Source organism: Terrapene carolina, unplaced genomic scaffold, assembly GCF_002925995.2.
Source record: "Terrapene carolina triunguis isolate 2854851 unplaced genomic scaffold, T_m_triunguis-2.0 Scaffold714, whole genome shotgun sequence".
Lineage (NCBI taxonomy): Eukaryota > Metazoa > Chordata > Testudines > Emydidae > Terrapene > Terrapene triunguis.
In genome coordinates, this window is record NW_020665065.1 from 10,004,113 (window position 1) to 10,029,112 (window position 25,000).

General features: G+C 49.6%; 1 protein-coding gene across 3 annotated transcripts; it reads right to left on the minus strand.

Moving 5' to 3' along the window:
- Positions 1-1,131: 1,131 nt before the first annotated feature.
- Positions 1,132-24,680, minus strand: GPR157 (G protein-coupled receptor 157). 3 transcript variants are annotated; one of them, XR_003370202.2, is made up of 5 exons: positions 24,259-24,680; positions 12,629-12,842; positions 9,913-10,107; positions 6,941-7,210; positions 1,132-2,526 (listed from the first exon to the last, which is right to left on the minus strand). XR_003370202.2 is itself a non-coding variant. In XM_026660066.2 (5 exons), exons 1-4 carry the CDS (start codon positions 24,651-24,653, stop codon positions 6,998-7,000), a joined length of 1,017 nt encoding a protein of 338 aa, XP_026515851.1. In that variant the 5' UTR covers positions 24,654-24,680; the 3' UTR covers positions 1,132-2,526; positions 6,975-6,997. The 3 variants fall into 3 exon arrangements, 2 of the variants coding, with proteins under 2 accessions (XP_026515851.1, XP_026515850.1); XM_026660066.2 differs by having other exon boundaries at positions 6,975-7,210; XM_026660065.2 differs by having other exon boundaries at positions 1,134-2,526; positions 6,955-7,210.
- Positions 24,681-25,000: the final 320 nt, after the last annotated feature.

The following is a 25,000-nucleotide window of genomic DNA, read 5'->3' on the forward strand; positions in this document are numbered from 1 at the left end:
GGCCTTGCATCTTCCTGAGGGGGAGCACGAGTATAGACAGCAGCCAGGGCTTATCACTGTCATTTAACTCCCCCTGACCAGGACTACAGCTGTGGTAGTGAGCTGCAAGGGGGGCCCCTGGAAAGAAGGGATTAGTCCATGCTGGAGCACATGCGGAACCAGCTCCGAAGTAAAATTCAGCGTGCTGGCCCATGCAATAATGGCAAGTCCATGATGGAAAATACTGCCGCTGCTGCAGGACTTCACTCTGTGCGCAGCAGCCCATGTGCTTCTGGTCCACAGGAGGCTTGGTACACGGCACAAGGATGGGCTTAGGAAGACAGCAAGGTCCTAGATCTTAACCTGTTTGCTTTTGTTTTGAACAGGTAACCTGTAACCCCACGCATGAGCTGAAATTTTCAAAGGCTCAGAACTTGGCCGAAAAGCACGTTGCTAGCCCCATGGCCACCCCTTCACTGCATTTCAAATCTCTTCTGCAAAACACGGGGGCACTGGAACATCTCAGGAGAAAGGGCATCAGATTTTTTTTTAAAAAACATGTTGATCAACGTCTTTGTTCCCCAGCCTTGTTCTTGGCAATGGCTAAATCCTGTTGACTGAAACTCACAAACCAACCCGAGGCAGACACATGGCATGGAAAATTTCAGCCCCAATGGTTAAAAACGTGGCAAAATTATAAAGCCACCAAAACCAGACATTTATAATGGGAAGTGCTGTGCACCCTGGATAACAGGTGGTGCTGCCTATAATATCCGCACCTTCAATGAAGATGAACCCCACTCGACCAACGCCTGCCCGACCCTTGCAAACGTGGGTTAACTTCCACATTGGTAAATTCTGCAGTAGGCGGAACACAAGTGCTCAGCCATGACCACCCAGCAGATTTTTAACGACTACAAGTGACTTAGACACCTCTGAAAGTTGTACCCAGGCACCTCTGAAAATGTGCCTTGACAGTCCTAGTCCACAGCAAGGGTGAGGTGGCGTTGATCATTATGCCATCTATTTCCCCTGCTCAGACAGGTTCCGGGAAGCCCTCAGCAATCTACCTCACCCGCACCGTGTCTCGGTGCTGACCAGGTATAGGAAAGGCACAATCTTCCATCTCCCAGTTCAGCCCTGGGGCTTTCTGCTGAGACCAGCATCCGAAGGTGCTGGCAGTGGTGGCAGTTATGCACGTGTGTGCTGGGAACCCGACAGAGACCTACCCGCTCGTTTCACACAGTCCTTTAATTTTATACCAAGAAGGCGGTGGACATTCCAAGTGAAATCAACCCACCCCCACACACAAACAGCTCAGCAGGTTGCACCGCATGCTGGTGAGAGGTCAATATCCGAGTAAAAACAATCGGGAAGAGCAACAACTACAATTGGCATGGATGATTTGTGCTTAGTCACCCTGGACATGCCTTAGACAATCATTTGTTAAATTACAGACACACTGGGAACTTGTAAAAACATTGTCACACAATTTCTCTCCTCCCCCCACCCAGCCTGGAGAGGTATTGGCAGACCAATCTGTGCCTTTATCACACACTGAATAACAACATCTCCATTAAAAAAAAAAAAAAAAAAAATGCACCGGAAGGAGACCACTTTCCATACACAGAGACAGGAATCCGGTGAGGACTTTGTTAAAAAGATAAAGGATTTCGGAAGTGCAACAGGAAAGGAAAGTTGAGGAGCTGTAAACAGGGTGTGTTCTAAAAGGGATGGCATCTCCTAAAGCCCAAGCTGTGATTTTAAAAAATCACGGTGGGAGAAGGGGCGCATTAATAAAAACAGACTGTGCCTTGGAAGAAGGAAAACCTGGATTTAGGATTTGTGCAGCAAAATGTGTCCATATGTCCATGCTGTCCCCTTCAGGGGCTGTTCTCGCTGGATGGCTGGGTTGATATGCTCGCCCACTTACCTACCCTCAGTACCAAACTGTCCACAGAGCCATGATTCCGTCAAGCGGCCACCCAAGCTCATTCACATCCGAAATCCAGAAGGAATCCGAGCTGCTGTGGCCCTGGAAAAGGAGCAAAACATCCAAGACACATCCCCACCCCAAGGAGAACAAAGAAAGACTTTGCCAAGTTATCGGCCCCCATCCACCATCTGAAGCATAGAAGAGCAGGAGCCCCCTTCAAGGCCTCATGAAACAGACGATAAATCTAATCACACATCCAAGGCGCTTCCATTCAGAAGCTCCTGGAGTCTTCAGAACGTTGGGGATTTTCCCCCACCCCAGCCGCACGGTGAGAAATCCTCTTAGTAAAACAGAAAATCAGAACCCAGGAACAATTTGTAAACTTCTGCGGGCGGGGCATGGGGATGAGACTGGAAGTTGGGGTGTGACCCGGTAGCACATTCCTGTAAATCTTGAAAGAAGAGCTAAGGCAGCTGGCATCTGAATTCCATGGAGGGAGATTTCCATAAAGACGCTGTCAGTCGTTGCCTGCACGGTAATTGTTCAAGTGGGAGTTCGTTTTCCTCAGGCCTCTATCTCCCTCTATAGGCACTTGGTGGTACTTCAGTTACCTGTTCAAAACAAAAGCAAACGGGTTAAGATCTAGGACCTTGCTGTCTTCCTAAGCCCATCCTTGTGCCGTGTACCAAGCCTCCTGTGGACCAGAAGCACATGAGCTGCTGCGCACAGAGTGAAGTCCTGCAGCAGCGGCAGTATTTTCCATCATGGACTTGCCATTATTGCATGGGCCAGCACGCTGAATTTTACTTCGGAGCTGGTGCCGCATGTGCTCCAGCATGGACTAATCCCTTCTTTCCAGGGGCCCCCCTTGTAGCTCACTACCACAGCTAGGCCGGCCTGGAAGGGCCGTGACCAAACTCTCTCTTTACCCAGGCAGCACGACCTGCAAGGAGCGTTGTCATCAGCAACTTCCCACCACGTCCCCCTGAAATCCCATCGCGGTCACTGGCATGCAGCAGCAAGGGCCAGAAGCTGCCAGATTTTCTGCACACCACATTTTCTGCACTTCCTCTTCCTATGACACAGCGAGACCACTGCTTATTTTTAGGCAGCGCTCAGCTGCAGCGAAGGGAACTAAAACCCCACCTCCACTGACTTCCTATGGGTTTGTTTCCATTTCCCTGGCCTTGCATCTTCCTGAGGGGGAGCACGAGTATAGACAGCAGCCAAGGCTTATCACTGTCATTTAACTCCCCCTGACCAGGACTACAGCTTCCACTGAACTGCAGATGTCTTAGTGCAGGGGTGGCCAACCTGGGGCTCCGGAGCCACATGCGGCTCTTCAGAAGTTAATATGCGGCTCCTTGTAGAGGCACCGATTCTGGGGCTGGAGCTACAGGCGCCAACTTTCCAATGTGCCGGGGGGTGCTCACTGCTCTGCCACAGGCCCTGCCCCCTCTCCACCCCTTCCCGCCCCATCCCCTGAGCCTGCCATGCCCTCACTCCTCCCCCCCACCCCCAGAGCCTCCTGCACAACACGAAGGGAGGGGGAGGCGCTGATTGGCAGGGCTGCCGGTGGGCAGGAGGTGCTGGGAGCAGAGTGTGGGGGGGAAACTGATGGGGGGCTGCTGACATATTATTGTGGCTCTTTGGCAATGTACATTGGTAAATTCTGGCTCCTTCTCAGGCTCAGGTTGGCCTCCCCTGTCTTAGTGCAACCCACTGGGCTGTGTTACGGGTCCCCTCTGTGCTAATCCACAGAGGACATGAGTTGTTACAGCCACTAACTGCAGAGCCTTGACTCTTTACTCAAGCTGTACGAGCGCCTGCTTTTAGCTCTAGAGGTCCCTAGTTCAATCCGTGGTGCGTCAGCCAACATGGTGCCTGTCACGTTAGCTAGCCAGAGCAGGAAAACACAGCCTGTTTCTCTCAGAACTGTAGGAGTGGAAGGGACCTGGATAGGTCATCCAGTCCTGTCCCCTGCACTGAGGCAGGACTAAGTATTATCTAGACCACCCCTGACACAACTTCCAATGCCAGAGATTCCACAACCTCCCTAAGTAATTTGTTCCAGCGCTTAACTACCCTGACAGTTAGGAAGTTTCTCCTAACGTCTAAACTAAATTTCCCTTGCTGCAACTTAAGCCCGTTGCTTCCTGTTCTGTCCTCACTGGATAAGGAGAACAATTTATCACCCTCCTCTTATAACACCCTTTTATGTACTTGAAGACTTATGTCTCTCCTCCCCACCCCACCCCAGCCACCTTCTCTTCTCCAGACTAACCAAACCCATTTTTTTTTCAATCTTTCTTTGGAGTTATATGGAAAGAGGAATTGAGAGAGAAGGTGGTTTTGCTGCATTTAAAAAAATATCTTGGTGACTATCAGAATTCTTATTTCCTCTTCTGTAAGCAGCTTCAAAAGATTCAAATGAAGCAAGGTTTTAATGCTTAGTCTCTCCCCCTCTATAAGAAAGGAAACTGCAGCTGCCATTAATCAAGTCCCATGCAATGCTCACCGTTGGCAACATGAGGTTTAGGTGCTGGGCTGGTTACTTGTTTGTTATCAAGGTAATACACGCTTCTGTTTGGAGGACAGCGCGCTAAGGATCTGTCTACGCTGCGATCAGAGGTGTGACTGCAGCCGGTGCAGACTTACCTGAGCTAGCTTGGATGTAGTTAGCTCGAATAACGTTAGTAGTGAAGTCATGGCACCCAGAGCTAGCTGCTTGAGCAGAACCCTGCCCGAGACCCTGGGTATGTACACTGGCACCTGGCCCATGCCACTCTGGTTATTCCAGCTGGCTAGATCAAAGTTATCGCAGGCAAGTCTGTACACGCTGCAGTCACACCTCCCAGGTGCTGTGCATACGTACACTAAGTGTAGAGTTACCCCCTGGCTCATATTTGACTGGCCGGGCCGTTTTTTTTATGGATTTGCCAGTTGCCAGAAAAATAATGTAATCTGCCGGGTTTTCTTTTTAAATGGGTCTAAACATTTGCATCATCATCACACTCCCCTGGGATATCGAACGTGCAAAGTTTCTGTACCCAGCTGAAGCTGCCGCAGCGTTCCCACTTCTGCAGTTTAGCAACAACAGATGAAAACTGTTGAAAACACAGCAGCGGTCTGCCCACCAACACGCAAGTGCACTGCGCGGGTGTGGGAGAAGGTTTGAGTCACGTGAGAACACGGCTGAGGTTATCTATATGCGTTCTCTCTCTAGATACTAGAAGTAGCTGTTGAAGGGGCGGGGGTTGCAAAGTTGACTTGTGGTTGGGGGAGGCTTGCCTTGGGGGGTGCTGGTTTTTTGCATTTCAAAGGTGGTAACCGTATCTAAAAGTCATCTGCTCATAATACTTATGTGAACGCACCTTCCAAATGCTTTACTAATATTAACCGAATCAGCCTCTCAACACCCTGGTGAGGCAGCAAGAAAGACTGTAAGTTCTTTGGAGCGCGGCCTTTGCCTTCCTATATGTCTATGCAGTATGTTGCTCAACAGCATCTTGCCCCCACGCGGGAAGTTGAGGCGTTACTGGGATATAAAATAATACCCTCGCCCATCTCCCACATGCACTTCATTTAAAGACTTTACGCAAAGCCACACCCGAATTCATCATCCCAGCCACGATTAGACCTTGGGTGTTCGCTAGATCATTTGACCGCCATGTGCTCAGGACTAATATTAGTTACACTAACGAGAGCTGCCTCTGAACAGCTGTGCGCATGGAGCAATGGGAGTTGGGCTGCTGCCCTCTGCCACCCCCACCCCCACCCCAGACAGCTCATGTGTCGCTAATTTTCTGCAAAAGCTGCTTATGCAAATAGTTTTTTTTTAAAAACAAGTGTGGCTAGGAAGCAAAATCCTGCTCCGGTTTTTCAAGCCTTGCATTTGTATCGGGAGCGAACAAGGAGGGGAAAAATGGGTGGCAGGAACTCACCCAAAGATATGTCGTGTCTCTCCCTCGTGCGCAACACCCAGTTTTCGCCAAGCTCCATGCACACCCAGCTGCTCACGGTGACTCCTTTCTCGAGTTCACCCCTCTGTACGAACGGTGGTGGGAGTGTACCCTGAAGGGCCCATACAGGTCAGGGAACTCTGCAAGGCTTGCAGCTGCTTCTGCAGAGACTACAGTGCGCAGTGAGCCACCTGGATCTGAGCAGATTAAACATGGCACCGTGGGACTTGTCTTCATGGGCTGCAGCTCCATATTAAAGTCAGACGGCTTTGCCAGAATCTGTTCCATCCAACACTGGGTGACATTCAGACTCCTACCCATACAGCTCTCAGATGGGCAACGTCTCAGCACCCTCCCAGCTCTGCATTACGTTCCTGCTGGGCTACGCCTCAAAATGGAAACAGGACTCTTAACATAGCCAGGCAGTAAGAGAGGATGGTCCAGGGATTAGGACACTAATTTATGACCCAGGAGACCAGGGCTCAAATCCTTACTCTGCTACAGAGTCTTGAGTGACCTTGGGCAAGTCACTTAGCCTCTCTGTGCCTAAGCTCCCTCTCTGTGAAGTGGGGCTAATAGCACTGCCCTACTTCCCAAACCTCACAAGGATACTGTGTGGATAAATACAATAAAGCGTGTAAGGTACTCAGTTACTAAGGAAATGGGGGTACCACGGATAGGCAGGCAGTGGCAGTAACCACAGATCCCTATCGACACTCGGCTTCATGCGTTGTCAATTGATATATGGGCAGCTAAAGGGTCAAGAGATACAGCTTCTATCCCCATCTGCACCACCGACTGCCTCTGTGCCTTGTTTCCCCATTTTCCACACTTCCCTGTCTGACAGAGGCCATGTGCGAATCACTTCACTGATGCTTGTAAAACACCCAGAGATGGACAGTTCTCCTGCAGAACCAGCTGCAGTGGAATTCTCTTCTCTCGCTCTAATGGCTGAATTCATCTCTCTTAATAAAGCTCGCTGTTGTTTTCCTCCTCTGCCTCCATGCTGCCCATGGCAATTACCCCGACTACAGGAACGAGGCTGCGCACAGGCAGGACTCACAGTTAAACCTTTACCAAGAATGACGGAATCTCACACTCAGCCGCGGAGATTCAAGGCTCAGGTGCTTGCAAATTCGGCCTTCATCTGTTCAGCCTCCGTGTTCTTGGGGGGTTCGGCGTGCTGGTAACCCCCCTCTAGGCTCTGTGAAGGCTGATGCAAACCTCCGTAGCGACCACAGCAAAGGGAAGAGAGCAGCCGGGTCCGGATTACACGAGTGCAGAGGACAAACATGATGCAGTTGGCACCTCCCTGGAATGTGTTCCCAATTCCCTGCAAGGGTAGGAAGAGAAAATTAGCTCCAAGCAGTTCCAGGAGGTGTCTCTCCCCCATCCCAGAAGCAATCAGATACTGAACTAGGCCAAGACAGTCACTGAACGGGCAGAGCAGGGGGTTTCAGCCTCGAGAGGACAAGGGTCTGGGACATCCTCCCTGCACCAGAAAGAAAACCAAGCCCCTAAGCAGTCAGGAAAGGCGGACAACTCATCTGCGTTTAGAAGGGAACATCCCCAAAGTCCCTGTCCCGCTTTAGGAGGGCAAAGACAGCCTGTGCTCTGGCCCCATCCTAAGAGAGGCCAGGGCATAGGGGGATGGAGAATGGTGGGGAAGAGTTAGAAAACAGAGGGAGAGAAAAAGACAGTGGGAAGGAGAGACCCAGGAAAGAGCAGAGGCAGGGACAGAAAAGAGAACAAACAGTTGAGACAGTAAAGTAAACAGGAACGTTTAATAAAAGAGTGAGAGGCTGGTCAGAGACACCAGACATGGAAGATGAATCAAGAGATGGAGAGAAAAAAAAAAATGGTGTGTGTGGGGGAGATAAAACGAGTCCGGGGACAGGAAAACTAAGGCCCTTCTATTTCACAAGACCCTTGCTTTACAGAACGTGCCATATCTGTGTATTAGTGGAGGGTCGGCTCGAACAACAACAACAAAATCCGTAAACCAAGCCAAAAATAGCCTGGCTTTGGAACTCCCTGAAGCGGAGTAGCAGCCCCCACAGGCAATATCTCAGATCCTCTTTCTGTTTGAAATGTGGCCAGAGAGGTGTGAGCACCTCCAGCCAGCCCCTCGCATGCTAGACATTGGCACCCAGGAGGAGAAGCTCAGCTCTATTCCGTTGGAACCAACAGTCCCATTCCGGGAGAGACGTTCACCGAGTTCCTAGCCTACAATATGGATCTCCCTCTGCGTCCTTAGCAGCTGGGACGGGGGAAACTCTTTTTGGCTGCAGTTTGCCCCTCTGGCCACTAGATGCTGCTGAAACTGCTGCTCCTGGGCAGGGTATATTTTGATGCAGCAGAATTTGATTTTTAATCGCTGTTTGTTGGTTTTCCTCCCTCAGTTCACAGAGCTGGGCCATTCGCAACAGGTCTCCCCAGGCATTAGCGCCAATCAGGAGTGGGCTCTTTGTGAATTATAAATAGATTAGCAAAAATATCCACCAAGAAGCTGCTCCACCACAGCCATAAAAAAAAAAAGGCTTTGCTGATCCATAGCAAAGTTGAGATACGTTTCCCAGAATCATGCAAGTCTTGAATGTTATATGAGAGGAAGAAAATATTGTTCAGGGCAGCACTTCCCAAAATTGTGGGAGCGGAGCTCCCCACCTTTCAGGAAAATCAATCATGCCCATTCCCTGCAACTCTGCTGTCTTGCTCAAAAGCTACCAGTCTTAATGCATTCATTTTCCAAGCCCCGCCCATCCATGGGGACATTGCCCTCACTTTGAGAAACACTGGAATATCCTGTGTAGATCTTCAGAATATGACCCTTCCTCACCTTTCTTCCCTGCTTTGATGAGCAGTGGAATAGTTAACCATTTTGAGATTTAAAGTATATCATCCTGGCCATCTGAACAGAATGGGGCAGCCCACATCGCTGAGCTATTGTTTCAGGCTCTCTGCAAACACAGGCGGACATCTGCTGCATTTGTTATATCTGGGTCACATTTTGAAGGAAGTTTTTTAAAAAGGAAAGCAGAGGTGCATCTGTGCACCCTGACTAGCTCTCCCAGAAGGATCACACTCCCACTTTAGGAAATGCTGGTTTAGGATAATGAGTCATAGCCTGGTCTATTTCAGAGAAAGAAATGGACATCTGCCCCCCAGCCCAGGTGCCTTTGTAAAAAGAATTGGGAGAATCACACAGTAACTCTTTCTTTGTGCACTCTCGTGCTCATAGAAAATTATATAGCTTGTGCACAGCGTTCAGTGAGAACAGGAGAAAGGCCTCAATTGGAGTAGTGTGTCTAATTCTGGGCCCCACGCTTTGGGAAAGAGCTGTACAATTTGGAGAGCTTCCAGAGGAGAGCAGCAACAAAAAAAAAAAAAAATGATAAAAGGTTTAGAAAACCTGACCTATTAGGAAAGGTTAAAAAAAAACTGAGAAGGGTTAGTGTTGAGAAAAGGAGGCAGAGGAGGGATATGATAACAGCCTTTGAATATGTTAAAGGCTGCTATAAAGAAGACTGTGATCAATCGTTCTCAGTGCCCACTGAAGGTAGGACAAGTAGTAATGAGCTTAATCAGTAGCCAGGGAGATTTAGGTTAGATATTAGGAAAAAATGTCTAACTCGAAGAGTAGCACGCCTATTCCAGAGCTTAACAAGGGAGCTTGTGGAATCCCCATTGTTGGAGATTTTTAAAGATAGGTTGGACACAAACCTGCCAGGGACGGTCTAGGTTTGTTTGATCCTGCCAAAGAGCAGGGGGCTGAACTTAATGACTTCTCGAGGTCCCATCCCAGCCCTCCATTTCATTGATTCTATGCTCTTGGGCTGGCATGAAGTCTTTGCTGGTGGCATGCACGCACAAATCATGCAGGCCGTTTTCTGAGTCCCTGCACGGTTACATCTTGTCCCGAAAATGGCAGGGGCATGTCTCAGACGTGGGAAAGCCCATCACTTCTTACACCCCACCCCACCCCATTTCCCATATGGACCTGTCAGGTGAGTGCAGCGACCGGCAGGTACTTACGTGCAGGACCACCAGGACTGAATTTTGCACGGCAGGGGAGCTGCAGAGGGTCAGGATGAATCGGATAGTGCTCCAGATGCGGAGGAAGATGAAGATGAGAGGGATGAGGATCAATTTCTTATCTGCTATGGAAGTCCTGGGCTGAAAGGCAGGAGCCCTGACTAGTATGGGGCGATATTCAGAGAGTGCCGCATGCTTCAAAGGAAAGAAAAAATGAAAGACTCTGAAGTTCCAATACCAGGTTATTGCAAACGCTCACGCTGGTGGCTTCTTGCCAAAGCCAACTAACCCTTCGCATGCTGCCCTCTGCTACACTGTCAGCCAAAGGAACGCCCAGGCCGTACAGAGACTGCCCAGGTTGGACTCCAGCCTAGCTACCTATCTGTTCTTTGGAACACAGATTTTGGGCCAAATTCTGCCCGTTAACATAAGCAAACCCAGGGCGAAACCAAGACGGCCACCCAGATGTAAAGGAGGGCAGAATGGGACACCTCGACTTTTTCAGTATTCTACGTGAGCACCACATACACCTAGATTGCTAAATAACTAAGAACAATCACAGCTATAGCAACGTAAACATCAGTAATGCTTTACAAAATAGGTTCGCTGGTTGTCGAGAAACCTGGGTTCCATTCCTGGCTCTGCCACCGAGTTGCTGCATGGCCTCTGGCAAGTCATTTAATCTGTACGTGCCTGTGAAATAGGAGTAATCTCAGCCTGCTTTTATAAAACCAAGATCCACAGATAAAAAACAACTATAAAGGGCAAAGTATTAATTATTATTGCCTCTGTGGTCTCCAAAGTACTAACGGTCTATTCAGAGCCTTACATAACCACACCACTGTAATAACGTGTGTGAGGCAGGGAAGGATTATCCCCATTTTACAGAGGGGGAAATCAAGAGATTAAGGGCCAGATTCTCAGCTGGCGAAATGAGCAAAGAGCCTCTGAACTGACACCTCTCAAAAACCAGCACAGGTGTCCCGCTGAAAACTCCTCCTCCCTCTCACATGTGTTGCAGAGCGTATAAAATCTTATACCCTTCCCTTCCCCCAACCCCCATTCCTCCTGCTCCTCCCAATGCTAGCAGCCCCGCCAGCAAAAGCCCATTGCCCCAGAAGAGTCGGTGCAAACACACACAGACCTCACAGGGCAGCTGGGAGTTAGACCCCCTCCAAGGGCCATCAGTAAAGCCCCAGCCATTTCTATAGGGGTACAAGACACCCTTGGGAAAGAATACAACCTGCCAGCATTCTGCATTCCTCTCCTAACACAGCTGCTCTCACAATCACGAGAAAGCACGTGTCGCAAACCCACGCTGGCTCCAAAGCCAGCAGTGGTTAAACAAGCTGCCACAGCAGGGAGGGAAGGTTATTTATTGCTGATCCTTGGAAATGGCAGACCCCCCCAGGGCTGGAGGAGAGCTGTGAGGCCACAGTCCTAGGGCTACCAGGCTCAGGACAGCTTCAAGCTACAGGGGAAAGCTCAGGAGAAGGGAGAAAAGCTGCAGTCCAGATGGCCCAGCCTGCTGCTGCCTCCGGCCCTCGGAAACCAGTTACAAGAATCGGCTTTGACAACCGCTTGCGTTCAGCTCCCTTCCTGCAGCGGAATCAGAGCCCAGGGCACGTGAGGGAGAGGACAGTGCCTGAAAGTCTCTGGCATAGAGCAGACGGGCGGGGAAGGGGGCAGATTGGGTTTCCAGACAGTCACGCTGGCATCTTTGATAGAACACAGAGTCCCGTCTAGTTCAGAGATGGGCGACAGGTGATAGGCAGCCATGAACCTTCTCGGCCTCCTCTTCCCAGATCTCCAGGCACGGAGGATATTCCCCAGTGTTTCCAATACAAACGTGACCAGGTGATGCCCGGTCTCCTGGCAGGAAAGCCGGCCACCCTTTGGGAGATGGCAAGCCACGTTTCCTGATTAGAGCCGGGTGGGAGAAACATCCCGACTTCTGGATGTCTAGCCTAACCAATCCCTTAGCTGTCTGCTCTCTCTAATTATCACTCTGGCAAGCAGATGCGACTGTGCTGGCGGCCAGGGGAAGACGACATTTTTAGAGTTGGCTTTTTTAAAATCCATAATTTAGGGCAAAAAAATAGGAATCTGTCCTCTGGAGGTCCCGGTGTCCTGCCACTGTGGCATAATTTAGATTTATATTTCCACATTGTTCAAGTGCTAACCTGGCCCTCCAAATTCTTATCCTCGCCAGAGGTTTCATTGTTATTTGCTGTATAGATTGAAAGTTCTTTGGCGCAGGAGCTGAATTTTTTATTAGGGGTGTGTATCCAGTGCCTAGCACAGAGCAGCCACTCAAGATCCCACAGCACTTTTTTTGCCAGGCTAAGGATGTTTGACACCCCCACTCCACCCAGAGGCCAAATTCAGGCTTAGTGTAGGTGGATCAACGCCACTAAAGTTGCCTTCGATTACACCAGGTCTGGATTTTTTCCCCAATGTCCTACTCCAATATTTACATTCTACCTTTCCACGTCCCCTCCCCTTTACAGTTTTTAAATGGGTGCCATGTTCATCTCATGCTAAGTCACGGGGTAGCGGTGCTGTGCACTGTTGCTCCCCAGAGATGGCTGCATTTTAGGGATGGGCGAAGCCGTTCCAATCTATGTAGTTGATAGCATGCCTTGAGAGTCTAAGTGATATGAAAATACCATCATAAGTCATCCTTATTTAAAGCAAAAGCAGCCAGGGTACCAACCGCTCTATTGATGTGCTTTTTGATGAGGATGTAAAGGACTGGTAGGATCACATACGCCAGCAGCTCCCACAATTTCCCTGTCAACAGCATCCACAGGACCTGATCCGCCGCTTCCAGGTCGACCCAGCACCAGCCCACAGAGACGTTTGACGCATCATAGCCAATCTTCTTCAGAGCGACAGCAGCCACTGTGATGACAAGTGGGACTCCCCAGCTGAGAAGAGAGAACGGGAGGGAGAAGAGGACATGGTTCAGTTCATCGTCAGCACGCAGTGAAGAGCCGGGGAACAGGTCACAGACATAAGCAAACCTTCAGCGCCGAGGACACTGAAGTGTCCTGGGATAATCAGCTGGTGACTCCAGCACCCAGACAGCTGGGAAATCCAATCAGCACACCTGGGAACCCCACGGTGCAGCAAGGCACAGTGCACGCCAACACCCTTCCCAGGTTAATTCCATCTCAGGACCTGCACAACAGCTGGAGACGTCCCAATTAATCTATCCTAGGAGCTGGGCTCTTTCTACCCTGGAAATCACGTGAAAGAGACACAATGACATTTCATCCCCCTGCTTCCTCTTCCACTTCCTTATTTCCCCCCACAGCAGACAGAAGCAGAGGTTTGGGTTTTTTGTTTTTAAAAACAGGGTAACATGGCTTGCTCAGTTCCAGAGAGTACCGATGCAGCAATTATAACATCCTGACACTTCCTCTTGTCATTAGAGACAATCACCGAGGTGACCTATGATTCACCCAGTTCGCTCAGTCTAAAGCGCAGCAGATCCTTGATCTGAAGGAAGGAAAATCCAAACATTGGGAAAAAAATAAGAGTAGGAAGAGAGAGATACAACTAAATCCTCCATATGGAACTATATGGGAGGGTGGATCAGTTCTACTGATTTCTCTCCTGCATTTATTAGGCCCGCAGCACTATAGTATTTAGGAAACTTTCATGCAACTTTAAGAGAGCACAGTACTTCGACCCAACAGGGGAGGGACGCACTCCTTCCTACAGCTGACTAGTCAGGTTCACCCCTCCTCACAAAATTTAGCCAAACCATTGAGATTTCTCATCAACCACGCTTGTGGCGGGATGTGTGTGACTGGAGAGGCGCTAAGTAAGCTCTGCAGGAATAAGTGATCCAGCAAGAAGCCCAGGCATCACAAAAGCCCTATTGTGAACTGGTTTCTATCTGAACAGAATACAGTCCTGTTCAAAGGCAGGCTCAGCCACGGTCAATGCCATCATAATGTAGACTCATCTGTGCCTGACAGGCCATGCAATGAAACCATCTTTCAGGGTCCCTGATCTCAAGTTCCGTATGCACAAGTGAAAACAGGAGTTTTGCCTACATGGGAAGTACAGGATCCGGCTCCAGCTAAGTGACTTGGACAGATACTCCTTTCTCCCAAGTTCTCTCAGCTGGCAGGATACCACAACTTCCCCATTGGGGAGAGGATGATAGAAAGAAAAGCCACGGGTGACAGATTCTAGACATGTTGCTTACTGACCTACAGGAAGGTACTATGGAGATGCACATGGCATAAGAATCCTCTCCACAGTTTCAAGGATTTAAGCAAACAGTAGGTCTAATCATGTTGCCTTGAATGCTGTGCAATCATTTCCACCAGTATAAGATGCTACCAAACCAGAATGGCGGCATTTTAGATCTATTTTATCAGTGCAAGGTAAGATCACCAAGGAGCCAAAGCTGCAGCTGCCATGCAACCAAAGAACAACGGGGGCTTGGACAAGAAAAGTCTTCATTTTTCGATTGCTCTCAATTTGTAGCATTGGCCACGACAACAGTTTGCAGCATCAGTTCCCCATCCTACTCCAACAGGAGCGTATAAACACACAGACAGGTCATACTCAGAGAGACCCATCATTTGCTACTACCACCGCAGGTGACCAGCAATATAATCTTTCATCCTTTTTCTCTCTGCCAGCCCAAACGCTTGAGTTCTACCAGAACACCCTTTCCTTGGCTCTTCACTGCCAAATTGCAGTCATCTGTAGCAGTCCTCTCCATACTCCTCCCTGAAACATGCAAGCACCTGGACTTGGGTGTATGAAAATCTGCGACAGTTGGAACACTCTATAGAGTCCGCTGATTCAAGAGCAAATCAGCAGGAGCCCAGTTTTCAAACATGGACAATGACATTGGGGATCTAAATCTTGCATTTAGACGTCTAATTGGCATTTAAATAGAAGTGCCGATTGGTTAAATAAAGGCATTAAACATCCTACTTCTTCTTTGGGCAACTACTTTGGAAAACTGGACACATGGTAGCTACTTTGGGAAGGGGGGGTTGTTTTTGGAGGGAACAGAATGTATAAGTGTCTTTTTAGGGAAAAGCATTGGTGGCAAATACATTGATAATTGACAATAAACTGATGAGAGAGAGCAGAGATGAGCCTGATGTATGTAGTTCGGACCCAGAGAGGAACTTGCCGAAGTTTCAGGGTGTTCAGAGCCAGTGTTTTGTTTCAGGACCATCCCTAGTAGATGGCTGCAGCCAAAAACAGAAGGGAAATGAAGTCATGGGACAGCTTGGGCAGCCCACAAAAATCCATAAGTGAGAACCACAGGAATTCACAGACTCAAGCATAAAACGTTCCCCCCTGACCCCAACTCCCACCCAGTATCTTATAGTGCAGAGGACAAGCCTAGCCCCTGATCCAACTAGCTGTGAATCTCTCCATTGCTACAATGCCAGCCCAAATTTACTTGGAAACAAAACCGGCCCGTTCCATATTATTCCACCCTGCAAGGCCTGTGGAGGTGGCAATAGGCATGATCCTCTAGGATCTGAGGGCTGAAAAAAGTAGCCCAACAGTGACAAAAGCCCAGATTAAACACCCCTCCGGGTGCCAAGAAAACAAGGCAAATGTCCTATTTCCTTATTCATCTTTCTAGGTTCTTAATCCTACTTGCAGCTGATCCTGAGCAGTAAAGGATACATGGGAGGACAGTGCTCTTGAAATCAATTCCAGATCGCTTGTCCTTTCTAACCGGCCAGTCTACATTTTTTCCAAGTCTAGTATACAGCTGTAGGTGGGGGAGGGGGGAGAATAACTACCACACATAATTAATTAATACAGAGAAAGCAAACAGTGCCCACAACTTATAGAGTTTTCTATGGTGCTTATCACAGTAGTAGCCGAGTGCTTGACAAATATTAATGAATTTATCTTCACTACCCCCCATGTGTTGCTATATCCATTTTACAGATGGGAAACTGAAGCACAGAGAGATTAAGTGATTTGCCTAAGGTCACAGGGGGTCTGTTACAGAGCTGAAAACTGAATTCAGATCTCCTCAGTCTCAAGCCCAGGGCCTTAACCACAAAACCATCCACACTTTCTCTCTCCAGGTTAAACATCAATCAATCACAGTATGGTGTGCTTGGAGCTGGGGTTTGGGCTCAGCTCATTATCTCCCGTAAACATCAAAATGAGAACTTGCCACAGCTGGCGATCCCTCCGAGTTCAAGGATGATGGTCGTCCATAAAGTGACATCCATTTATTGCTGGTCGAGCCGCAGATCTTGTCACAGTTGGGGCAGACATTTCCCAAGGGAAGGGGCAGATCTGGACGGAAGGTGCCGGTGTGTGATTTCTTTGAACATGGAGACCCTGTTGCACACCAGTGTCCACATGGTGCTTGGCAGGAGGAGGATCATAATCCAATGGCAAGGAAACCAACATGATTGGAGACCTTCATTCTACTGCAACCTTCAGCCACCTTCACAGCCGTTGAAAGAAATGGTCTCTTCATCCGCCTGTTCTGATGTTGAGGACTTGGGGGGGCGATCGCTGTTCATCTGGAACCTCACCTTGGACGTTGCCGCCTTGGGTGACCCTGCCAGGAGTGCGAGACTCCTGAGGGAACCGCCATCCACTGGGGCAGAACAATGCAAACAGCAGAAGCAAATAACCAGACTTCAAATGTTTCAGAAAGAGCTGTAAGCACTAATAGAGCTGGTCCAATGCAGCCCTTTGAAAATACTTCTGCAGAAAGACGTTCCACATGCTATTACTCATGGAGGAGTCCCCCAGTGCATTGGCTTTTCAGAAGTATTCAGACAACTGCTGAGTGTTTGTGAAAATGGCTGTTGAATCCCAGAAGTTTCATACATCTTGGCATGAATGATCACTTGCCTGAAAATTATTGCCAAAGCTTGTGTTGTTTGCGATTTTATCATCCTCCAATTTTATAACATTTACTCATCCAGTCAGGAAGCAAAAAATTCATACCATGTCCATGTGACGGAGATGGCCAATCATACTCCACGAATATGGAGAGAGAATAGTTCACAAATCACCCCATAGGCTGAAGAGTTGCTTATTCAAAGCAGTCAGCAAATATTTCTACAGATATCAGGAGCACTCAAAGATGGGGTGCCTGGCACTTCTGAAAATAAGGTATTTCATTTCTATATTCCTTAGTTTCCCCCATCCGTAAAATGGGGATAGCTGCACTCCTCTACCTCACAGGGGCTGAGAGGATTCATTTATTTGTAAAGCACTTGGCAGTATTGCCTAGTGGTTAGATCAATAGACTAGACCCCGGGGGACCATGGTTCTATTCTCAGCTCTGTCACTGGCCTGCTGAGAGATTCTGGGCAAGTTACTTCCCCTCTGTGCCTCAGTGTCCCCATCTGTAAAATGGAGACAATGATACTGACCTCCTCAGTAAAGTGCTTTGAGATGTACTGATGGAAAGCATTGTTGCAAGTTGGGTTGTTTTATTGGGACTCACAAAAGGCTGTTACACGTCTGGTCACGTGAAGTGCAAACACCTGATTGGTATTGCCTTAGCGTGTAAATACTCAGACATGTATGCAGCCACGAATGGCACTCTACCTGATAACAGAAGGGGATGCTCTGACGACACACAAAGCAGATACACTTAGACCTGGAGTAATTAGCCCAGAAGAACTGTCCCCGGCTATTACTAGCTATCAGGACAATGAGCTAAGCACTGTTATTATTAGGTAACTGCTAATATTAATACACACTAGGGCGCTGCTTATTGCTTCAGGGCTCCTGCCACACCTTGTGGATGATGAGTTTGGGGTACAAGACGCTCCCATCTCGGCTTTCCATTTCAGTTTCCTCACACCCTCCTCCTCCCCGCCCCTGCCCCCACCCCTGCCCCCACAAAGTGTCTGGGGGCAGGCTGTTTAATTGTCCACCTTTTGACACATTTCACGCAGCAGTTTATATTCCTACAAGCGCGGGGAGGATTTGCAGTATGCTGTCTGGGCAAGCCAGGAAGCGACCCGTTCAAGTGGTAGGATTTGTGCTTCCACAAAACTGCAAGTGCATTTTTTTTTTTTTTGTGAGCAAGAATTTGCATCCTCAAAAAAAGGAGGCTGGGCTTCTGGAAATATGAGCCACAAGCTGTATAGGCTTTTATCCAGAGATGCACCTTAACCAGAACCCAGAGCCAGGGCCGGCGCTTCCACTAGGCGACCCTAGGCAGTCGCCTAGGGCGGCAGGATTTGGGGGGCGGCATTTTGCCGCCCTCGGCAGAAATTCGGCGGCGGGGGGTCCTTCTGCTCCGGGTCTTCAGCGGAAATTCGGCAGCGGGTCCTTCACTTGCTCCGGGACCCGCCGCCGAAGTGCCCCGAAGACGCGGAGCGGAAGGACCCCTGCCACCAAAGACCCCAGGCCCCCTGAATGCTCAGAGGAGGAGCGCTGCTGCCTAGGGTGGCAAAAACCCTGGCGCCGCTCCTGCCCAGAGCCAAACCTTTCCCCTAAACTTAGGGTTTGTGTCCTCACCCCCTTGAACTTTGGGACTGGCAGGATCTGCACCTAAATCTTGCAGCTCATGGCCAGCTTTCGTTCCACAGCATCCCAGGCAATTACTCAACAGGGCTGCCAGACTTGGTGGTAGGTCCATAGGCTGTTGAAGTTCTAGAGTGTGTGCATACATAACCTAAAACCGTGTATGTGTAAGTGGGGGAGGCCAATACTTCGAGTTTGGTGCATGGGTCTCTTCAGGAGACCTTAAAAGTCGAAGTTCTCTCTGCTCTCCATGGACACTGAAGACTACACAGCACTTTTTAATAAAATCAGTCATTTGCCCTGGTATCTTCGGCCCTCACCTCTACCTATACAACATGCTGTGTGCGGTCGCTGGCAGGCTGCTGCCCCCCACCTCAGAGGTAGTTGCATTTCAGTTGGACTGCATGCATGTTTTGGTAAAATGCTTTGGGAAGAAAAAAATATTTATATTCTATTCCTCTATCTTCATGGGCCACTCTATAAACTTTCTATTCCCACCAGCCTTGGTAGCTAGCAGTGGCTGGGGACAACTAGGAGGTCTCCTGGTCCAGTTACTCTAGATTTGTGTGTGTATCTGGTTTGGGTGTCATCAGAGCATCATTGCCTTCTGTCACCAGGAAGAGCACCCTTCACGGATATGTGACCACGGATTTACACGTTACAGCACTACCGTTCACATGTTTGCACTGAACTTGACCTGACCTGTAACAGCCTTTGGTGAGCTACCCTATAAAACCAAAGCAAACTGCGACAGCTTCTGACATGTTATCAGCAGCACTTGAAGAGTTTATGGACAATCTCACCTTCATGAAAACAATGTCAGCAGTACTTGCGCAATATGTTTAAGAGCCATTTCACTGAAACCTCCGATGGGTAACACAATAGTAGTTTACATTTACACGGCCCTGTATTTGAAAGGATCCCGAAGTGCGCTGCAGACATGTATGATACATAGACATACACACATGCTCTCTCTCTAACTGCTTAGCTCCCCAATGAAATGCAGACACTTCTGGGTGGACAGCAGAAGCTCTTTAATAGCATCCCACCATACTACACAATTTAGGATAGGAAGCAAAGGAAACTGTGTCCAGTTGAGATTCTACGGGCTATTCAGAGAACCAGAACATAATTAACTAACTTGTAATTTTGTGGCCAGGATACTGGGACTAACACACATTGCAAATGTTTAAACGGACTCAAAATTAACTCCATTATCTTGAGGCCCAGCACAACAAAACTGAAAGCGTAGGATGGAGCTCCCCAGATTGGCTGTTAAAACAGAGCATGTGTTACTCCTCAGTCAATAACCAAGAAACCAGTCTGGCAGGTTTCATCTAAAGCAACAATCCTATTTCCTTAAGAGGAAAAATCCAGGGTAAACCGGCCAGCACACATTCAGCCATCACAGGGGCACGTCAATTAAAAACAAAAAAAGTCTCTGATTGATTAAACTGAATGTCAGAATGAGAAATGCAACTCCTTTTCCCACCGTAAGACACAGGCAACCACAGGATAGCATTTGTCTTTTTAAAAATGTCAACCCTTTTACGGGTAATTTAACTATGATCAACCCCACTCCTGCCATGCACTCTCTACAGCAGAGGTGGGCAAACTACGGCCCGCGGGGCCGTCCTGCCCGGCCCCTGAGCTCCCGGCCGGCCCCGGCCCCTCCCCTGCTGTGCCCCTTCCCCTGCAGCCTCAGCTCGCCAGGCGGCTCAGGGGCAGATTTACAAGTGAACCCAGGGTGTCCTGGCACAGACCCCGCAACAATAGAGGGACCCAGGGCCGGGCACTCGGGCAGCTCAGCACCGGCGCGCGCGCGCCCCCCCCCCCCCGCGGGGGGGAGGGGCTGCACTGCGGGGGCAGGGGAGCGGGGGGGCGAGTGGCGGGAGCACAGGGAATGCGGGCAGCCGCGCAGCTGGCTGGAGAGAAATAGCGCTTTAAAGGGGAAACCGCCGCTTCTCTCCGGCTGCCCCTGCTCCTCCTGAGGCCTCTGCCCATGTTCGCAGGGCCACATTCCAAAAGGGGCTGGGGGGGGGGGTGGTGGATAGGGGGTGGAGTCCCAGGGGGGGCGGTTAGGGGCAGGGGGTCCTGGGAGGGGGTGGTCAGGGGACAAGGAGGGGGGGTTGGATAGGGAGGTGGGGTCCCCGGGGGGCGGTTAGGGGCAGGGGGACATGGGGACATGGGAGGGGGTGGTCAGGGAGCAGGGGGCTTGGATGGAGTGGGGTCCCAGGGAGCGGTTAGAGACGGGGATCCCGGGAGGGGGCGGTTAGGGGACAAGGAGCGGGGGGGGGGGGGGGGGGGGGGGGGGAGTTGGCAGGGGGCGGGAAGGGGGAGGGGGTGGATGGGGGCAGGCTGTTTGGGGGGGGCATAGCCTTCCCTACCCGTCCCTTCATACCATTTCGCAACCCCGATGTGGCCCTCAGGCCAAAAAGTTTGCCCACCCCTGCTCTACAGCCACCTACGCCCAGATAGAGTCTCACTGAAATTAATGGGAATATGCACGTGTGTGACTCACTGCAAGATCAGGGCCTTGGTGAGTTATCACAATGATTCCTAAACTCTGATCTAATCTACCATTAACCCCTTTTCTTGTGGGAAGGATCCTAATGATTTTATCTTATCTTTAACCCCTAACCATAACATCTTCTCTTTATACAGCCCCCCTCTGTCCCTCCATTCAGTTTACTTGTCACCACATGCCCCGGAATCTGTTAATGACATTTGTGAGCTATTCCAGATTTGACCTGTCCTGCTGGATAAGGGATTTTGGACAGTATACAAAGGACAATTCAGTCTGGGGAATAGGACTTTGGAGCCTTGAAAAATAACCAGCCAGACAGCATACTTCCCAAGTTGCGCTTTTATGGCCAAGTTCTCAAGCCACAATAAAGAAAACAAAGGAGGGAGGGGAAAGAGGAGAACGATGCTGATAGGTGGGGCAGGGAACAAGTCCCCACTGGTGCAGCTGCTGCACTGGTTTTCTCTCTGACTCCTTGCAGATTTTTGAGGTTGGTAAAAATATTTCATAGGCTCTGCACGGCAGTGGGTCGGCAGAGTCATCTATGAATCATAGAATCACAGAACTGGAAGGGACCTCGAGAGGTGATCCAGCCCAGTCCCCTGCTCTCCAGGCAGGACTGAGTATTATCCAGACCATCCCTGACAGGTGTTTGTCTAACCTGCTCTTAAAAATCCCCAATGACAGAGATTCCACCACCTCCCTAGGCAATTTATTCCAGTGCTTAACCACTCTGACAGTTAGGAAGTTTTTCCTAATGTCCAACCTAAACCGCCCTTGCTGCAATTTAAGCCCATTGCTTCTTGTCCTGTCCTCAGAGGTTAAGAACAACAATTTTTCTCCCTCCTCCTTGTAACAACCTTTTATATACTTGAAAACTGTTATGTCCCCTCTCAGTCTTCTCTTCTCCAGACTAAACAAACCCAATTGTTTCAATCTTCCCTCATAGGTCATTTTTTCCAGACCTTTAATCATTTTTGTTGCTCTTCTCTGGACTTTCTCCAATTTGTCCACATCTTTCCTAAAATGTGGCACCCAGAACTGGGCACAATACTCCAGTTGAGGCCTAATCAGTGCGAAGTAGAGCAGAAGAATTACTTCTCGTGTCTTGCTTACAACACTCCTGCTAATACATCCCAGAATTATGTTTGCTTTTTTTGCAACAGCGTTACATTGTTGACTCATATTTGGCTTGTGAGCCACTAAGACCCCCAGATCTCTTTCCGCATTACTCCTTCCTAGGCAGTCATTTCCCATTTTGTATGTGTGCAACTGATTATGAAGCAGAATCTAATAATGGGACTTGGATGTCAATGACCTGCCTTGTCCTTCGAACACAGCAAAGTTTGAGCTGAAATGATACCCAGGCATCTTGCTGACGCTTATTAGGACAGAGAGAACATGGTGATCGATTTTGACTATATGGAGTGTGAAAATAAAACCCAGCAAGGTTCACAAAGGCGGGGGGGGGGGGGAGGTTCAGCTTCTGAATCCTCTCTCCCAGTACCTAGTGGTGGCAAGGGATGTCTTGAATTCTTAGCAGGCTGCACAAACGATCAATCCATCCTTACAATTCCCCTCCCCTGCACCCTTGTTAGGTTGGGAAGTATTAAACAGATGGAGAAACTGAGGCACAGACCATGGTCCCACAAATCACTGATTGAAAAGGAAAAGAACAAATGGACCAGATTCCGCAGAGACTCATTCATTCTTATCAAGTTTGATGGGGTGCAAGTCGGTGTAGAATTTGGCCTCATGGATCTTGGCTCCCATTCCTGTTCCCTAACCATTAGGCCTCCCCTTCTCACTAGCCCTTCTCCCTCTCTCTCTAATTTCCATAGCCCCGCCCCACCACCTTCTAGTTATCTGAAGACAAAATGAAAGAATCCCACAACCCTGTAACATACAATAGCAAAGATCACGTAAGTCACACACGAGACTCTCTGAGCTATCAAGCGGCTTTTGCAAGCTCTCTGATTTCTACTCAGGCAGCCGTTGCCTTAGCTCTTTTAATTATCATCTGAGTGTAAGAATCCAATTGTCTTCTCTACTTAACCCTTAGACTTGCTTGATGTTTTCTCTGGCCTATCTTTTAGATCGGCACAACAGTGTAATTCAATCATCTCCAAAATAATGCTGTTTGTTGTATTGTACGAGATGATTGAAACATTTGACAAAGAAAAAGACCCCCAAATCCACTATTTGGCTTGCCTTGGAGGGTTTTTTAAAACTATAGCCTTTCCCGTGTAATTTATTATAAAAACCTGGCAGCCCAGAGCACCAAAGGATCACCGTCAGGCTGAGCTTGGAGGTGGCACATGATTACACAAGCTCAGATTGCATAATGAAGGCTTTTATTAAACATGATGTGGAAAATCAGCTAGCTAAATAGTAAACACTCAGGCGCAAGTTAAACCGTGAGCTATTTTGTCTTGCTTTCCGTCAGATATGCCAAACAGCCTTCAGACCGTTTTTCTAGCCTCCTCCTCACTTTCAAACCACATTCTCCCTACAAAAACAACAAGGAGTCCGGTGGCACCTTATATGAATGCCTGCATCTGTAATTTTCACTCCATGCATCTGAAGAAGTGGGTTTTTTACCCACAAAAGCTTATGCCCAAATAAATCTGTTAGTCTTTAAGGAGCCACCGGACTCCTTGTTGTTTTTGTGGATACAGACTAACACTGGCTACCCCCTGATACTATTCTCCCTACAGTTACTGAATTACTGGTGCAAGGGAAGTATGGGGGGGGGGAGGCCAAGGAGCTAGGTAAACACACTCTTAATGAGGGACTTTGTCACTGGAGCAGAGGTACTAAATACAGCCTCCGTGCTTTGGGTACAGGGTGGTATTCTAGTGGGACTCTCTCTGACAGAAAGTCAGAACTATGAGCCAGGATTCGTGGGTTCTTTCCTTGTCTCTGCCAGAGATCCACTGTGTGACCGTGAGCAAGTCATTTCATCCCGCCATGCCGCAGTTTCCGCATCTGGGTTTAATGAGAACTACTTCCCAAGGGCATTGAGACACTTAATTTGTTAATGACCACAAAGCCCTGGCTTGAAAAGGGCTAAAGGAGGGCAAAGTAGCCTCAGGAGAGACCAGGTTGAGTCCCCATCAGCTCACCACCAATCCTGGCAGCAGTGGTGGGGAAGTTCCAACACACAACAGCCATCCCTACCAACCAACCAAGACCATGGCACTGATGGGCACAGGTGGGACTCCCATCTACCAGCTCTCAGCGGCACTTCTTGGCTGAAGTGGGAGCCCTGGATGAGGGTAACACCAGTTGAGTGACCAGAACTCACCCACCTCATCCCGTGGAAGAAGCAGAGCAGGCCAGTGCCCGTCGGCGCGCCCCTCACAATGGTGATGTACAGGTAGAAGGCAATGGCCATGGTCCAGAAGAAGGAGCTGGTGTTGGAGAAGGTGGACAGGGCGCCCTGCAGCACGCAGTCCCACGAGGTCGAGTCGAAGTCCTGCAGCACCCCGTAGAAGTAGGATACAGCCGACAGGAGGTCGGCCAGGGACAGGTAGAGCAGGAGCTGCCGGGGCCGGGTCCGCAGCTCGGGCCAAAGGGCATGGGTGAAGACCAGGAGGCTGGAGCCCAGGAAGGAGAGGACACAGGAGACCAGCACGATGACCCGCTCAGAGAAGTACACCTCCGTTGGGGGCATGGTCCCCGTCAGCATGGTGGAGTGGGGCATGGGGCTGGGTGGGGAGGGAAGGGGATGTGTGTGTCTGGGGGGGAAGGATCTGGGGGGGTGGGGGAAGGAAAGAAGGAAGGAAGGCGAGGTCAGCAGAAGGGGAATGAAAGGCTGGAGGGAGAGCCCAGGGGAAGGGGGCCCGGCCCAGGGGAAGGGGGCCCGGCCCAGGGGGAGGCAGCTGACGAAGAAATGAGAGAAGAGCGAGCGGAGGGAGGGGAGCAGGGGCCGGCAAAGCAAGAGCCGCCAGCGGGCTGCGGAGCGAAGCGGCTCCCAGGGCCGGGCCGGCCGGGACGCGACGACCGCGGGAGGAAAGTTCTGCCGGGCTCCCAGCGCCGAGACTCGGGCCG

Coding starts and splice junctions, on each gene's coding strand:
- GPR157 (XM_026660066.2), bottom strand. CDS start 24,653: ATGCCCCACTCCACCATGCTGACGGGGACCATGCCCCCAACGGAGGTG. Junction 12,843..24,258: donor TGCTTCTTCCACGGGATGAG/GTGGGTGAGTTC, acceptor CTCTCTTCTCAG/CTGGGGAGTCCCACTTGTCA. Junction 10,108..12,628: donor AAAAGCACATCAATAGAGCG/GTTGGTACCCTG, acceptor TTTCCTTTGAAG/CATGCGGCACTCTCTGAATA.